The 18,095-nt window shown below is 43.4% G+C and overlaps 1 protein-coding gene across 2 annotated transcripts in view; it reads right to left on the bottom strand.

Annotated features, from left to right (window-relative positions):
* AOAH (acyloxyacyl hydrolase) overlaps nt 1–18,095 on the bottom strand; it is a 98,699-nt gene that overhangs the window by 23,680 nt on the left and 56,924 nt on the right. For both annotated transcript variants that reach the window (XM_081931123.1, XM_081931122.1), the window contains exons 10-16: nt 17,947–17,995; nt 16,323–16,371; nt 12,960–13,054; nt 8,586–8,677; nt 4,540–4,622; nt 1,875–1,911; nt 54–128 (exon numbers count right to left, since the gene is read on the bottom strand). In XM_081931123.1, coding sequence (XP_081787249.1) covers nt 54–128; nt 1,875–1,911; nt 4,540–4,622; nt 8,586–8,677; nt 12,960–13,054; nt 16,323–16,371; nt 17,947–17,995 — 480 coding nt within the window. The remainder of the gene's footprint in view (nt 1–53; nt 129–1,874; nt 1,912–4,539; nt 4,623–8,585; nt 8,678–12,959; nt 13,055–16,322; nt 16,372–17,946; nt 17,996–18,095) is intronic.

Genomic DNA, 18,095 nt, shown 5'->3' with positions numbered 1-18,095 from the left:
TAGTTTAAGTGTAATGGAGATATACCCAACGTTATATTTTCTTAAAACCTTACCCATTGCAGACGTCATTTCCAATCATTGAAAAGATAACTACTGCAGGCTTGTCAAACTGTTGACTCCTTGCCAAGCTGGAAATAAAAGATAAACGAAAACTCAGTGTTAAAATTCTACTCACAGCATGAACAATTCTCTCTGGGTTGTATCTAACTCAGAGCAGATCCAATGAAATCCATGGACATGTCTAACTTAGGTCCACTGATTTAAGTAGCTCTACTCTGAGTATGACTTAGATATAACCCCCCCCTTTCCCTCTATAACAACATACAGTACGTTCCTATTACACAGAACTTACTAATGCAATATAATTTTATAAGGGTTTACAGCAAATAGATGAGGCTTTAAGATCACGCTGCTCATCAATATAACCAATGACAACTGGTGATGACAATGAGAATAATAGAATCAAAGAAATGTAGAATTGGAAGGGATCCTGAGGGTTTTCTACTCCAATCATCTCCTGCCCACAGCCATCCCTGGGTGGCCTTGAACCACCAACCTTCCGGTTAACAGCCATACACACTCACCCATTGTGTCATGGGAGGGACACTTAGTTTTTCTTTAACATAGCAGCTTCTCATAGTAAGCATGTACTTACTATGTGCATGTTTACTATGACATATGCTATGACATATACACAGTTTTCCCAGTAGGGACCTGGTAGGGTCACACCAGCAGTTATAGGAGCCAACTCCTAGGGGCCAAGGGGTCTTTGTCCCCCAACAAAGTATTTGTGGGGCCCGGGGGCCTCCAACGTTGACAGGCATTATCATTGTCATACCCCATCATTCTGCCCGGACACTGAGGTCCAGTGCTGAGGGCCCTCTAGCGGTTATCTCACTGCAAGAAGCCAAGTTACAGGGAACCAGGCAGAGGGCCTTCTCGGTGGTGGCACCCGCCCTGTGGAACGCCCTCCCACCAGATGTCAAAGAGAACAACAACTACCAGACTTTTAGAAGACATCTGAAGGCAGCCCTGTTTAGGGAAACTTTTAATGTTTGGTGCATTGCTGTATTTTAATATTTTGGTGGAAGCCACCCAGGGTGGCTGGGGAAGCCCAGCCAGATGGGCGGGGTATAAATAAATTATTATTACAGTGGTACCTCGGGTTACATACACTTCAGGTTACAGACTCCACTAACCCAGAAATAGTACCTTGGCTTAAGAACTTTGCTTCAGGATGAGAACAGAAATTGTGCTCTGGCGGCGCGGCAGCAGCAGGAGGCCTCATTAGCTAAAGTGGTGCTTCAGGTTAAGAACAGTTTCAGGTTAAGAACGGACCTCCCAAGGTACCACTGTATTATTATTATTATTATTATTATTATTATTATTATTATTATTATTATTAGTGCACCGTGTCATGTGATCGATTGTGTGTGGTGGGGCTTACCTGCCCCTCCCTCAATATTTTATTCAAGTTGGCACCACTGCCATGCAATTCAGTATTGTCAACTGTGTGGTACTCCAGGGATTCAAGCTGCAGCTTTTCTCAGACTAACCCGGAGATGCCAGCGGTTGAACCTTGGTCCTTCTGCAGGCAAAGCAGTTGCTCAACCACTGAGCTAGAGCCCTTCCCCAAATAGATTTAGGCAAAGGAACTCTCAAGCTACTACAGAGATGAAAACCACTGGTTTGGATGGCTTTAACATATTAGACATTAAAACATTAACTATGAAAAGGGCTGGACAAATTCATGTAGGATACATCAAGCAACAACTATTGTCATGTTAGCCAAATGGAATCTCAGCCTCTGAATGTTTGCATAATGCTATTTAAACTATGGATCAAATAGTTCAAATCCCCCATTAACTATTTACCTCTTTACAAGCTCTAGGACGTTTTGTGAAGAGCCACCTAGATGATCAAAGGCAATGAATAAAAGAGAATTTAGCGCAGCTTAAGTAACAAGACTTGTAAAAGGCATGAAACATCCAATGAAATAAGGTCCGCTTGAAACTGGTGAGATTTGAGTGAACTGTGATTAACTTTGGGGGATCATGTCCAGCTGGAAAGCTGGACCTACTATTTCACAACTGAAGGAAGCCAACTTCTCATAACCTACTAGGCTTCTCAGGAAGTAACCCAGATATCCCTCCCAGCAGCTTCACATCAACCAGGCAAGCAAGCGGTAAGGCTGCACTTTCTCCTTTCCCCAGGTCACGTGACCCATCTCTCCCCAGCGGTTATGCAGAAAACCCAAAGTATTGCTGACTATGGCAGACAGGGAAGGCAGATGGAAGGACCTGAGAGAATCAGTTGAGAGAAACTATGGTGCCTCAGTTCACAGTAAACCGAAGATACAGGGTAGAATCTACCCCTTTCCATTATAATCTACCAGCCTGTATCACATTGACCGTAATAAGCAGTCTCTGATTATCAGCTTTTGGAAACAAAAGCCCCATGTTGTCCATCACCTATTCTCAAGGCACATTTTTGCGTCTGCAAATGTATTTTGCTACCTGCATCCAATTATTTTGCTGAAAAGCCATGGCAAACATGATTAATACCAATTGCCCTAGAAGGCCTTGAGCGTTTGCAAGTCAGTCATGGATGAACGAATGGGGAGGTAGCCAGCCAGCCAGAAGCTTGGCAGGGAATGAGAAAAGGTACTGTTAGACTTGCATGCTGGAACAGTCTGGCTGTGAACTGGCCCTATCTTATTGTTGAATGAAACTTTTGCTCCTCCGAATCATAAGGAAAAAAGGACTCCTGACAGTTAAGTTCAGTCGTGAATGACTCTGGGGTTGCGGCGCTCATCTCACTTTCCTGGCTGAGGGAGCCGGCGTACAACTTCCGGGTCATGTGGCCAGCATGACTAAGCCGCTTCTGGCGAACCAGAGCAGCGCACAGAAATGCCGTTTACCTCCCCGCCAGAGTGGTACCTATTTATCTACTTGCACTTGGACGTGCTTTGAAACTGCTAGGGACATGGGTGGCGCTGTGGTCTAAACCACTGAGCCTTGGGCTTGCTGATCGGAAGGTCAGCGGTTCGAATCCCCGCGCCGGGGTGAGCTCCCGTTGTTCAGTCCCAGCTCCTGCCAAACCTTAAAGAAGATATAGCAATTTAAAGTTGCAAAGAAACTCCAGGTGAACTAGGATTCCCCAAGGCAGCCGAGATTAAGACAACATTTTCCTGCTTCCAATGGTACTCAATGGCTGCTGTGAAATATCTGCCTTTCTAATGTTCAATGGGCCAGAACATTCATTAACAGTTACATTATTCGGATCCAAGACAAAACACATCATCACAGAATGTGATAAAAGTACAGGTGAGAATCCTTATCCTGAGACGTGGGGAAATGAGTTCAGGAAGCGGCTCCCCATCCATCACACATGCTAGGAATACATGAACAGCTGAAGGCACCCTGTCCCTGACTACCCTGGAATGAGCTGAAAATAATCAGGCGGAGGACAGGCTTTCTATCAGTGAAGACTAGCTGATCATTCTTGGAGCTTATATGTGGTTATTTGCAGCTCAAGCCATATGTATCCAGGGTACAGCGTTTTCAATAAGCAGAAGGCTGCCTGTCTGAGGTGTTATACCTTGTTTCCTGAACTATCAAGCGGCATGAATTAATTACAAGAAAAATCTGTCCCAGCCAGTGCATCTATATTTGGAAGAATGAGAAGAAAACGCACACACTTTATGTTGCTGAAGAAGATGCTGGTGTGTCCAGCAAACTTCAATGGGAATGTTTTAGTATGAGTACCAGTGTCTGTTAGGATGCGGGTGGCGCTGTGGGTTAAACCACAGAGCCTGGGGCTTGCCGATCAGAAGGTTGGCGGTTCGAATCCCCGCAACGGGGTGAGCTCCCGTTGCTCGGTCCCCGCTCCTGCCAACCTAGCAGTTCGAAAGCACGTCAAAGTGCAAGTAGATAAATAGGTACCACTCCAGCGGGAAGGTAAACAGCGTTTCCATGCACTGGCCACATGACATGGAAGCTGTATGCCGGCTCCCTTGGCCAGTAAAGCGAGATGAGTGCCGCAAACCCAGAGTTGGCCACGACTGGACCTAATGGTCAGGGGTCCCTTTACCTTTACCTTTTACCAGTGTCTGTTACCACTATGTCCAGTGACATATTTGAATGATGATTCTAGGCAATGTGTTGTTGTTGTTTTTAATCCTGACTCCTACGTATTTGTGTGTTTGCTAATAGTTAGCCAGCCAGCCATAGGAATATAGGATACCTTCTTAGATTGAGCCAGTGATTCAGTCTAGCGCAGTATTGTCTTTACTGAGTTGCAGTGACTCTTCAAGGTTTCAGACAGAGGTCTTTCCCAGCCCTACCTAAAGATGACAAGAATTAAACCTGGGCCTTAGCCTTCTGCATGCAATGATCTATGTGCCTTCCCTAGAAACAAGAATGATGAGGTTTCTATACTGCTCAATCTGCATTCCCCTTCCCCCAGCCTTGCTGTTCAACAGCTTCTACTCATGGTGAATGAATGTGCACCAGTGTGGGTGAAGAGCAAACAAGGTACCATTTTTGGAAATGTTCTGGTAATCTCGATGGTTGCAGCGGTTTCTTTTTCGTAAATATAGGTACAGCGACTCTGTCCAGCCTCTGAAACAAAGTTAACAGAACTCTGGTTTAGTGAACGCATGGCATGCAAATAAAATATCAGATCAAGAATTGCAAAGATACAGTGCGGAGGACTTTCAGGTCACTTATTTGGGGAGAGGAGCTTTTATGACTAAATGGTCTTGATAGAACACCCCCATTTTAGCCTCATGGCAACACTGTGAGATGGGTTAGATGGCATGATAATGACTTGTCCAATGGCCAATCCATGAGTTTCAGAGCTGAGCTGAAATATCTGAATTGATCACATGTTCATGTCCCTTTAAGAGGGGGAGTTACGTTTTCTTACCAAGTCGGGGTGGGGATCAAGTTTTGGGAGACAGCTCTGATCAGTCTACACTGGGAAGCAAGGCAACCAAAGATGATTATTCAGTGTTGCAGTACTTTTGTAACATCTCCTGAAGAGGACAAATTCCTCAGTCAGCGCTGTTAGCAAACAAAAAAGGCACAAGGCCTGTGACCTGGGTGTTATTTACTGGAGTGATTGTTCATTCATTCCAAATGTCTGTTTGGCTCCAAAGCAAAAAAGCTAGATGGGATCTCCCTGAAAAGATCTGTTGTTGATTATATCGGGGGCTCCTAGCCGAAAGGCCTTTAACACTGCTGAGCTGCTGCACTTGCGCAATGAACTGAAAGCCAAGTTTCAGTTGTGGTTCATAAAGTTCAGTTGTGCTTTATCTTTGTTGCAATCTCACCTGCACTCCATCTGCGTGGCAAAGGGCACAGTGACGCACCGTATTTATAAATGTTAGAACCACAAGTTATTTACATCTACAACTTACAATCAAGGGTGCAGTGTTTGTACATTTGATTTACAGATAGGTAGCCGTGTTGGTCTGCCATAGTCAAAACAAAAAAAATTCCTTCCAGTAGCACCTTAAAGACCAACTAAGTTAGTTCTTGGTATGAGCTTCCGTGTGCATGCACACTTCTTCAGATACACTGAAACAGAAGTCACCAGACCCTTCTATATAGGGAATCACAAGACAGAGAAAGGAATCACAAGACAGAGAAACCAGTAGGAGAACAGTAGCATGCACACGAAAGCTCATACCAAGAACTAACTTAGTTGGTCTTTAAGGTGCTACTGGAAGGATTTTTTTTTGTTTTGTACATTTGATGTTTCTGGAAACTTCTTGGAGCAACTTCACAATTCCATTGTTATCCAAGGCTTACAAAGGGATGTTTGGAGGAGAAAGATGCTATTAGTGGAAGGATATAAACCAAGTCTACTGCTTCCATCGGAAGAGCTGTACAATGGTGTGTCCAGCACAGCCAGGGTTTGGGCACAGTACACAAAACAATCTAGCTTCTGCATCACTCTGGTTCTCAACACATCACCTGAAATGAACCATGAGCAGGGACCATGGACAAGACAGGCGCTACTGTCGCAGGCTGGACCTTCACTTATCCTTATTGGGGAGGGTCAATAAGGGCAATAGGCTTGTTTGCTTATATCTCCCTTTGGGCATTATTAATTGTGAGATAAGGCAATAAGGATCCAGAAAGAACAGATGGCTTGTTCCCATTGAGGGAGGAGAAGCCTGAATATCTTCCAGAAATTGCATATAAGCATTTAGTGGGCACAAGTGAGCAGGGAATTACTAGGGGGTTATTTTACAGTTACTAATATTTTAAAGGTGATAAATTCATTGATTTTTAGATGCTGTGGGCAGTCTTTTACTAATGAGCCTCATCAGCAAAAGGATCTCTGCTTGCACAACAGGAATTTCCTCCCTCGGCTTCCTGTGTCCACACATCCTCCCCAAATCTGGGGTTGGGAGAACCCCAGAACATATTTAGGGGGTGCATGAGAGATGAGAGGGAGATAACATTCCCTTGTGCAAGCAGAAATCCTTATGCTGAGAGAATGATTACTTTAGTGCTACACTGGATTCTACTTCAGTGTTGTTTTCTACCCTGAACCTTTAGGGGTATGGGGGCTTTTAAAAAAAATTAGATAAAGACTCAAGGGAGGCAGAAAGGAAATAATTTTCAGGATGCATTTTTAAAGAAACAGAAAAGCTTAAAAGCACTGGTTTACTCCACTGATGATTTCTCCAAGCAGTCAGGCGAACCCAGACTAAGAAATGTCACTGCTATTTCACATTGAGGCCAAAATGAGGGTGAAATTGTAAAGTCCAAACTGTAAAAGCTTTGCATCACTAGTTTCTTATATCTGACAGCCCCACTTCTTAGAAAGTATAAATAACTACTCTAGACAACCATAATGCCTAAACAAACAATAGAACATCTACAGTATTGGCCTGAATATACGCCATGCCCACAAATAAGACACACCTTTGAAATTCAAGGGGGGAGGAGAGAAAAAAAGACAATACCCAAATATAAGCCGCTCCCTTAAAATTCTACAGGCACTCACACCTGTAAACGGCAAATGTAGAAGAAAATCCTACAGGAACTAGAGATGACCCACAAGTGTGTTAAACACCAATCGTAGCACCGTAAATGCAAATAAAAAATCAATACTGCACTGTAAAATACGGGGAAAGCGATGAATGACATTAGAATTACGGTAATTGCACAACAGTCTCAAGCTCGCAAATCGGCAATAAAATTGTTTTTGTTCCTTTTTATCGTCTGTTTTAGCAGCGATATTGTAAAAAACGATTTTTGTAAGGTCACAAATTGAAGCTGCACTTTTCATGGTCGGAATTTTTTTTGGGGGGGGGGGTGGAGTGTGGCTTATATTCAGCCCAATACGGTATATATGATCCTGTTTGTTCCCAATAAATCCTTCTTCACACAAAGAATGAAAAGCCTAGCTTTTTATATGATTGAAAAGGAGATGGGGGGCAAACAGTCTTATGAACTAAGAAAGATAAATTGCCCAGGAATCAGGAGTTTATGGAACATTAACAAAACTGCCTTAGCAATTGCAAAGAAGTAATTAGGAGACAGTTGAACCAAGGAAACCTTGTCTCTAAACACTGCTTTGTCATCTTAGACAAGTGGACAGATTTGGGAACAGAAGGAATAATAGATCCCACAGATTAAAAATAGAGGCTATTTCAGAACAGTGACATTGGGAAAGAACATCAGGATGAAACAAATGGAAAGTAATTAAGTTGGAGCTGAATTTCGAAGGTAATTACTCATGGGAACGAAAACTACCATTTGGATGAAAACCACTAATTTAAGCTGCCATACTTTGTTTAAGCAGGGTCAGAATTGACATGTGTAAAAAAGAATGGACAAATCTGTCAATTTCAGCTTTGCTCAGCTTCTCATTTCCCCAATCTTAAGTCTTAATCACATTTCCACAACACTTTGTGATTTTTCTTTAAGCCCTCATGAAAATTCAGAAGTGTATTATTATTATTATTATTATTATTACAACCCCACCCACCGTTCACCAGTGGATTACAACAATCCAAAATTAATAATTGACCTTTTGTGACACACCACTCACAAGTGATTGTTTTTAGAGGCTTACAGAAGGACCATGATTTAAAAATGTGGAGTCAAGGGGCTGAAGCTTTTGGATTTCATTAAGGATTCCCCTCTACTATCTCTCCAATAATTAAGAGGAGGGAGCTCATATTGAAAGAAACTGCCTGGGGGAAGGGAGCTGCAGCGACAAAGACAGTGAGTGGGGGAAGAGAAAGCACACACACACAAACGACTGCGGTCCAGCTGTGCATCCCTTTAAAACACAGCTTCCCACCCTTGCTTTCGCTGGGACATGGATCTATGTGCTGCAGTTGTGTTGTTTGGGCTTGAAGGTAAGTATGTAGGACAAAGAAGAAGAAGGTTTGGTCTGGAAACCATGAAACGATGTGTTATTGTGGAATGGGAGGATCATAATTTTTAGGAAACATCAGAAGCAGAGGGCATGGCAACACTCCAGAACTTCCATCTGAACACAAAACATTTTCTCCACAACCATTCATTCCTCAGATTCTGGTGACTTTGCTTACACACCCGATTGTGGAGTTGAGGAATCCGGTTGCTCCAGAAAACTGAGGCCAGTCGAGCTCATCGGCAAAAGCCTCAGGAAGGTTGGAAAATGCCTTCTATAAAAGAGATTAAGAAATCAGGATGGGTTTTATTTTCTGTACTTGCCCTTCACCCAATCGTCTCATGGTGGGTTACAATAATGGGCTTCCATGCCCAGAACATTGACAATAAACTTGATTATTCTTTTCATACTAGCTTTTAATGTAATATGAAGTTCAAGCAGTTTACGGTAAATGCAGTTAATAGGACACAGCTATAGGCCATAAACAAATTAGTTATCAAGAATTATAGATCAGACATGTAAAATATATGTATTTCTTTTTGGGAAGAGGAATTAATCACAAACCCCTTCCCTTGAGATTTTATTCCTAGAGATCAGCTACGTATTGAGTATAGTAAGGCTGCCCTCCTGGCTTGGTGCTATCCTGAGCACTATCCAAGGGGTGGGTAACCTTTATTGTCTTTTTGGCCAGATCCTTATATGGCTCCACCCCTATAGGGCTCTGGGGGGAGCGGTGTTTGCTACACAGCACGGCTATGTCCCTTCCCAGAGGGCTACCATTTTCCTGTGGAACCATGTTGGACCCTCCATTTGGAGCAAGCCTGGGTTGCACGGCCAATCAGGTCAGAGACACAGGGGTTGTGCCCTGCCTGCCCCTGCCATATTCAAGATAGCAGCCAGATGCAGACCGCCCTCTTTGCTGACTGTTGCAGGATTTTCTACCCACTCATCCAGTCTGTTAGGGGCCCACCCTGACAGGGGCGAGATGGCGAAAGGACCTTGATATGGTTTACTTGGTTGCCGCATTTGGGGCCAGGGATGGATTTTCCCCTGCAAGCAAATTAGCCAGCCTGCAGCTTTCTGTCTACCTCATAGAAACTTTCACAACTCTGATGGAAAAGGCATTGGGCTGGATCCTTAGTTATGTGGGCACCCCCCTTAAAGGGGTGACTTTGTCCGGGAGTCCACAAAGGGACAATGGCAGCCTGCGTGGGGAGATGGCACCTGACTCCACAGTTGACCTCACTGGGTTACTATCAGGCAGCACATGGGCCTTACGCAAACCTACTCTTACCTGTAATCAATAAAGTTGTGGCCTAATTCAACCCAATACCAATCTCCTGTGTTCATTTTATTGGTCCTCCCCACACCAGCCGCGGACATCATTTGCCTGTGGCGGCAAATAGCACAGTGCTTTATGTTTTCCAGTACAGTCGTACCTCGGGTTACAGACGCTTCAGGTTACAGACTCCACTAACCCAGAAATAGTACCTCAGGTTAAGAACTTTGCATCAGGATGAGAACAGAAATTGTGCTCCGGTGGCGGCAGCAGCGGAAGGCCCATTAGCTAAAGTGATGCTTCAGGTTAAGAACAGTTTCAGGTTAAGAACCGACCTCCGGAACGAATTAAGTACTTAACCTGAGGTACCACCGTACTGAGTCTTGGCATTTAAGCTAAATTTCAGGGCTCAGCTTAGACCCTAGCAACCAAATCTGGTTCATGGACCTGAGGTTCCCCACCTCGGCCACAGCTTCCTGAGTCCCACAGATCAATAAGGATCAGGGGAAAGGAGGACTGGGAAGGCTGAGATCAGAGCATGGAGGTAGGACTAAGCCTTGAGGACTAAGCATTGCTTCAAAATACTGTACAAGGCATTTGCACATTGAGAAAAAATACTTGTGGAGAAGTTGAAAAACGTGAACATCCAAGATTTACAAAAGAAATGCTGACACAATCAGCTTGAGCACATCACTTTCATGCTTCATTGTCATTACTGTCATTATCCTGAGTATTGTTACCACATTTATTAGGCATGATCATCTCAATTATCACTGTCTCTGATTTATTATGCTCATCCCCTGTTCTGTCATCAGTGTGATTCCTATAATCATTTTTTTTCATAAAGCATTAACGAAGAAAAACAACAGCCAATCTCGAATATTTAAATCAGTTAAGGCTCTCCAAAGAGAAAATTAAAACTGCAAACAATGTGGCTTTTAATTTGAATGCTGCCCACAATGCAGCAATAATTATTGGTGCTGAATATTTACTTTTGGCATTGCAGTTTTCCCTCCCAATTTCACTTTGAAGTTTTCAATAAGCCACTTGGGTAGTTCCTTTCTCTCTCTCTCTCTCTCTCTTGGAAGAAAATCAATAGCACTTCTTAAGCCATCATGTGGTGGTCGTGGGCAGAAAGTTGCTTTACCTAGATGATTAGCAGTAGATTGGCAACCATATCTGACTCCCAACTGTATAACAAAAAGTAAAATTGCAAGTAAACAAAAACACTCTGCCTTGGCTTGCCTTAGGCTAATCCCTTAGTGTCTTCACCCGTAAAATATGAACATTAATTGCTTGTCGTCAACCAGGGCTTTGCATAGTTCTGCTGTTTGGTTTTTTTTTGTTTTTTTTACTTTAGACAAATGGAATTTCACAGAAAGAACACTTGCTGTGCCCTTTCCCCCCTGAAACCCCGCAAAAGCCTTTCTGGAGGGCTGAGTGGTGTCTCTTGAACATGTTATTCAGATGGTTAATAATGGTGGTTATGGGACAGACTGATTTCTCCAGGCACAAGGTGCCTATGAGCTTATTGCTTGTTATTGACCTGGTTCAAACCAAATAGGGCGCCCCAAGAAAACACAGCTTGCACATAAACAATTTGAGAGCACCTTCCTGCAACTTTTCCTTGTCTCATATGTTTGGCTGCAGAGGAAACATCATGGCCTCTTGAATGACAGACACTTTTGTTTTCCAAACCAGAGGGGCGTAAGGGTTCTCTTAATGTTGGCTGAAGGGCTTCCCACAAATCTGTCTTCTGCCTGCGGCACTGTTGTCAACAGCTCCTGCAAATATTTATTACTGACCCTAATGATGAACATTTCACTAGCGATAAGTAGTAATTCTACTGTAGTCAGCACAGCAGAAGACAAGACCATCTGAGATGAGAACAGAGGTGTGATTATTTGTGGGGGAAGCTATGATGGCCAAAAGACACAGATACCTGAGAGACCACCTGCTTCCTTATATACCTGCCCAGACTTTGTAGTCATTGAAGGATTGGAGGATGCCCCTTCTCTGAGATACAATATGTGCTGATTTGTGAGAGGACATTCTCAATAATGGCACCCCAATTCTGGAATGCCCTCCTCTCTGAAGCACCAACACTGATGGAGCTTTGACACCAGGTAAAACCATAGATATTTCAACCAAGCATTTGGTTAAATTGGTGCCCCCCACCTCTTGGCTGCTGTAGTTACAGTGTTAGTATATTGTCTGCTTTCACATTGTTGTTGTTTAGTCGTTTAGTCGTGTCCGACTCTTCGTGACCCCATGGACCAGAGCACACCAGGCACTCCTGTCTTCCACTGCCTCCTGCAGTTTGGTCAGACTCATGTTTGTAGCTTCGAGAACACTGTCCAACTATCTCATCCTCTGCCGTCCCCTTCTCCTTGTGCCCTTCATCTTTCCCAACATCAGGGTCTTTTCCAGGGTCTCTTCTCATGAGGTGGCCAAAGTATTGGAGCCTCAGCTTCACGATCTGTCCTTCCAGTGAGCACTCAGGGCTGATTTCCTTCAGAATGGATAGGTTTGATCTTCTTGCAGTCCATGGGACTCTCAAGAGTCTCCTCCAGCACCATAATTCAAAAGCATCAATTCTTCGACCATCAGCCTTCTTTATGGTCCAGCTCTCACTTCATACATCACTACTGGGAAAACCATGGCTTTAACTATACGGACCTTTGTTGGCAAGGTGATGTCTCTGCTTTTTAAGATGCTGTCTAGGTTTGCCATTGCCTTTCTCCCAAGGAGCAGTCGTCTTTTAATTTCGTGACTGCTTTCACCATCTGCAGTGATCATGGAGCCCAAGAAAATCTCTCACTGCCTCCATTTCTTCCCCTTCTATTTGACAGGAGGTGATGGGCCCTTTTTTTGATGTTGAGCTTTCACATTAAGTTGCATTTAAATGAAATATGGCTTTATTGTATTTTAATGTTGTTTCTTGCTCTGGGATTGTGTGATGAAAGAAGAGCAGGTTATAAATAATTTTAACCAACCAACCAACATGGGAGGAACAAAACGCATCCATGGTACTAATAAACTGAACAGATGTTTTCCTTTCTAAAGAAGAGTTTCTAGTTTCTTAATATATCTTGAAAACCTCCCATGATTATTACAGCAGTGGCTGAAAGTGATCATCCCCAGAAATATATAGACACTCAATGGGCACCCTTTATAATAGAGGGCAGTTATAATAGGCACCCTTAGTAATAGAGAAGAAAGTGAATTATAGGACGGCCAACTGAGATCAGTACAATGACCAGCTGAAACGACATACCACTGACATTTGCGATGCTGTCACCCATTCAGGAGGGATGTGAAAATGAGCCCCAGCTGAATCTCCCAACAAAATGATTCCCTTGGACTCTGTGCCTACGGAAGACAATTAATAATTTTAAAAGCTTAATTATTTTTTTCCCTCCCATTGCAAACCCGTATGCTGCACAAAACACAACTGCATTAAGAAAACCCACACGGCAGTTCCAGCACACAAAGAGCAATCAAAACAACGATTTGGCCATTTGTGCTCATTTCCAAACCTAAAATAAGATTTTTAACTTCCTCTGCACTATAAATAACCTGAAAATAAATGGACACATCAATCAAGTTTACAAAAAGTGCATGCTAAATTAGACCAATTTCTATTAGGCTGCTTTTAAAGCTTGAATTGGTACTTTAAAGTGGACCCTGCTGGGAGCAACATAAATTTTTACTATCTGCAGTACGTTCAATAAAAGTGGAACATTTAGTGAAATCAGGGCACTGAGAGCATTGCTCTCAATTTGGTCTATTAGGGCAAAATTACAAGCTTCTCATAAACACTGACTGCTTCACTGCACCCAGCCTTTAAAGATGGATGGTGCCTGATAACATCTCTTGCAATTTCAGGGCGCATAAAAAGCAAGGCATTCGTCCTAGTCCACAAGAGAGAGAAAATGCCTCCCCAAATCCACAATTGGGCTACATCTTTATTAGCATGCTTTGAGTAACATAAAGAGTTCTGGAGACCTAGAAAACTTGCTCACTAAGCTGGAGTTTGGCCTACTGTGTCTTGAGAACCAGTTCAAAGAAACTGGCTTTTTTTAAAATCAGGAAATAGTCTAACTTCTGCTCCCTCCTTAATGACTAACTGGCTTTGTGTTTGCCAAGCAGCTACTAAACATTAGTGGCGGCACAAGAATAGACCTTGTGGAAGGTCCATGTTAGTTCTATTCAGGGGTGATTTCCATCATGTACAGGCACCATCATTAGATCAATTTGTGTTTGATCGGGAAGTGCACAGTTTTGAGCTCTGCTGTGGGCTAATTTAGATACTGCCTACATGGCATTGTTGCCTCTGTAAAAGAACTCCACGACTGCTAGCAACAACATTACATTAATAACATATTGTTATGTGCAATAGGAAGCAGAATTCAGAAGAACAAGACTGTTTATATGAATTCAGAAGCATGAGATCTGTGAGTTCTGGCAGTTCCCTCACTGCGACAAGGCAAATTACAGGGAACCAGGCAGAGGGCCTTCTCGGTAGTGGCACCCACCTTGTGGAACGCCCTCCCGCCAGATGACTAAGAGAACAACAACTACCAGACTTTTAGAAGACGTCTGAAGGCAGCCCTGTTTAGGGAATCTTTTAATGTTTGATGCATTACTGTATTTTAATATTTTGTTGGAAGCTGCCCAGAGTGGCTGGGGAAGCCCAGCCAAACGGGCAGGGTATGTATGTATGTAATGTATGTATGTATAAATAAATTATTATTATTATTATTATTATTATTATTATTATTATTATTATTATTATTGATTATGGATTTCAACTCTTTCTATAGAGCTTCTCTTTCAGCCAGGCACGCTGGGGAGTGGGAGATGAGGGGACTTCAGTCCCTCCCAAAATTTTCAAGGAGGGGGATGGGCCCCCCCCAAAATCCTGTGGCTCCCCTCCGCCTCCTTCTCCCTATGCAGCTCACAAATGCTGGCATCACAGCAGCAGGACACCCTCGCATCCCAGCCTAGCACTTGAGTGTCATGTGCTGCACCCTCCATGTGTGTGTGTGTGGGGGGGGGGAAGTTGGCACCCCTACTTTACGTCAGCCCGCCCAACCAACTATGTCTGCCTCAGCCAGCTTCTACCCGGTCTAAGTTCTGCATTGGGTTCTTGTCATTTGCATCACTCCAGCAGGACAGAACAGCAGTATCCTAATCTCCAGAAATCAAGTTCACAATTTCACCGACTCCTTCACAGCTTCCTTCTAAAAATGCACGAGATTATGACGACATAATATAACCCAGGAACATTGGCTCTTGCAGAATTGTTGTTGTTTAGTCGTTTAGTCGTGTCCGACTCTTCGTGACCCCATGGGCCAGAGCACGCCAGGCACTCCTGTCTTCCACTGCCTCCTGCAGTTTGTTCAAGCTCATGTTCGTAGCTTCAAGAACACTGTCCAACCATCTCGTCCTCTGTTGTCCCCTTCTCCTTGTGCCCTCCATCTTTCCCAACATCAGAGTCTTTTCCAGGGGGTCTTCTCTTCTCATGAGGTGGCCAAAGTATTGGAGCCTCAGCTTCAGGATCTGTCCTTCCAGTGAGCACTCAGGGCTGATTTCCTTCAGAATGGATAGGTTTGATCTTCTTGCAGTCCATGGGACTCTCAAGAATCTCCTCCAGCACCAGAATTCAAAAGCATCAATTCTTCGGCCATCAGCCTTCTTTATGGTCCAGCTCTCACTTCCATACATCACTACTGGGAAAACCATAGCTTTAACTATATGGACCTAACTAATTCTGCAATAAGAAAATGAATAAATTTGGACACTCAAAGGTTTGGGTTTTTTTTAAGGGAGACTGGCCTGTTGTTGTTCCCTGGTGAAGTGAGCCTCCATTTAAACGCTGGCTGATTGACAGGTCTGATTCTCTCCCACACTTGAAGTGCTCTTCCTGCCTATTATCCTGTGAAACAAGGTTTATATAGTGCCTTTAAACAGAAACTGTTCCTTTTTTAATTAAAACTGCCCTGGGTTAGGGAGTGGGAGGCATTGTGACACCAGTAAAGGTAAAGCGACCCCGGACCATTAGGTCCAGTCGTGGCCGACTCTGGGGTTGCGGCGCTCATCTCACTTTATTGGCCGAGGGAGCCAGTGTACAGCTTCCGGGTCATATGGCCAGCATGACTAAGCCGCTTCTGGCAAACCAGAGCAGCGCATGGAAATGCCGTTTACCTTCCCGCCAGAGCGGTACCTATTTATCTACTTGCATTTTGACGTGCTTTCGAACTGCTAGGTGGGCAGGAGCAGGGACTGGCAATGGGAGCTCACCCCATCGTGGAGATTCGAACCGCCGACCTTCTGATCAGCAAATCCTAGGCTCTGTGGTTTAACCCACAGCACCACCCATGTCCTGTGACACCAGTACCACAGGCCAATTAACCTCCCACCTGCAGAGCTTGGTTTCCCTGAGCTTGGCTTTCAAAAGGAATCAGCACATCTGACGACAACACAAGGATTGTACCAATAACCCTTATTTTTAGTATGTTCATACATTCCCTTTGTTTTGTTTTGCATCATATATTTCAGAATTATTATTATTTTTAATGAATTGGGCAATTTGCAATCAATATTCTCAGCTATATTTTAAAATTAGAGAAATTACCTTTACAAAATTTCTGCTCATAGGCGATGCCATCTTTTGGATCAACACCCTAATGGATGAGAAAGGAGAAGCATCAATTAAGTTATGCACATTCACCTTTTCTTTCAGCAATTGTTCCAGCAACACAATGAAATGCAGGCAGCCCAGTCCGTTAGAAAACATTGAGCAGTAACAACATGAATACTTGGGGGACCCAAATAGCTGAGGATCACTTTTCTATGATGGCAGGAATGGGCAAAGAGGCTTCCCTTTATCATACACAAAGGGATAGCATGAGCCAGACATGCTATATGTAGGTGGAAAAAATAGGTAAAGGACCCCTGGACAGTCAAAGGTGACTACGGGGTTGCAGTGCTCATCTCGCTTCAGGCCAAGGGAGCCGGCATTTGTCCACAGACAGCTTTCCGGGTCATCTGGCTCAACGGCACACTGTGACGGAAACCAGAGCGCAGGGAAACCTTCCCGCCTCAGTGGTACCTATTTATCTACTTGCACTGGTGTGCTTCCGAATTGCTAGGTTGGCAGGAGCTGGGACAAAGCAACAGGAGCTCACCCCGTCGCGGGGATTCAAACTGCCAGCTTTATGAACGGCAGGTCCAAGAGGCTCAGTGCTTTAGACCACAGTGCTACCCACATCCCCAATTCCTAATGTAATAAGATAAATAAAACTAATCTAAATTAAAACAAACATTCAGTGTGGCTTCCATATAAGCATGTAAGTAACCAAAAATATAAACGACCAAATCAAAATCCTGATAATGAAATAATTGCATCATAAATAGTGGCTCCCCATTTGTGGAACGCTCTCCTCAGGGAGGCTCACCTGGTGCCTTCGGCACATATTTTTTTGGGGCCAGGCGAAAACATTTCCCTTCAACCCGGCATTCAGCTGATTAACATTCGATGGCTTTTGAAATGTGTTTGTGGGAGGGGAGGGGGTTACTGGTTTGTTTTTGTCTGTGTTTTATTATGTCTTTTGTATTCTCATTTTGTATTCTTCTGTTGTGAACCATTCTGTGATCTTGGATGAAGAGCGGTATACAAATTTAATAAATCAATAGTAGTAGTAGTAGTAGTCGTAGTAATAGTAATAGAAATAGTAATAGTAATAGTAGGAGCAGTAGTAGTAGTAGTGAACACATTTTCTAGCATCCAAAGAGATGCACTCAAGGACCCAGTAATTCTCTGAGGTTTTCTTTCTTTGAACAGCAAATCCCAAGGCCATTTCACAAGTCCCTTTGAAATCCTCTTCATTTTCATAAGTGGTTTGCCATGTGTCAAGGATTCCTAGACCTATCACCGAAATAAAACAAACCAGGTTTTTACCCTCACCTTGTTGCTTTTTGGTATCCCATGAATGCACGAATTTTGAAATAAGGATTACATATGTAAGACAGTTTCACTATCCAAAAGAGTCAGAAGCAGTGGGGGCAACTTTTATAACAGTTTTTTAAAGGTAAGATTGTCCCCAAGGTAATACCTGTGGAGGCATTACAGATGTATTCTTAACCTGGGGAAGTCTATTCTTTTGAAAACTCACGAAGTAAAAACTCACATAGGCAGATTCCAAAATCGGAATTGAACATCTGTGGGAAATGTCAACATATAACCTCCAACAACTCACCCATATTCCATTACAGTTGGAGTCCTTATCTGCATCCCAGTTATCAGGGCTACAATAGAAAGGAAGTTAATACATTTCAGAAATGGGTTAAGGTAGCATTTTTCACACACACACACACACACACACACAGCTTCCACCAGAATGCTGAC

The sequence above is a fragment of the Podarcis melisellensis genome, assembly GCF_964234715.1.
Source record: "Podarcis melisellensis genome assembly, chromosome: 12".
In the NCBI taxonomy this organism is placed as follows: Eukaryota; Metazoa; Chordata; class Lepidosauria; order Squamata; family Lacertidae; genus Podarcis; species Podarcis melisellensis.
This window is presented reverse-complemented; position numbering and strand designations above follow the sequence as displayed.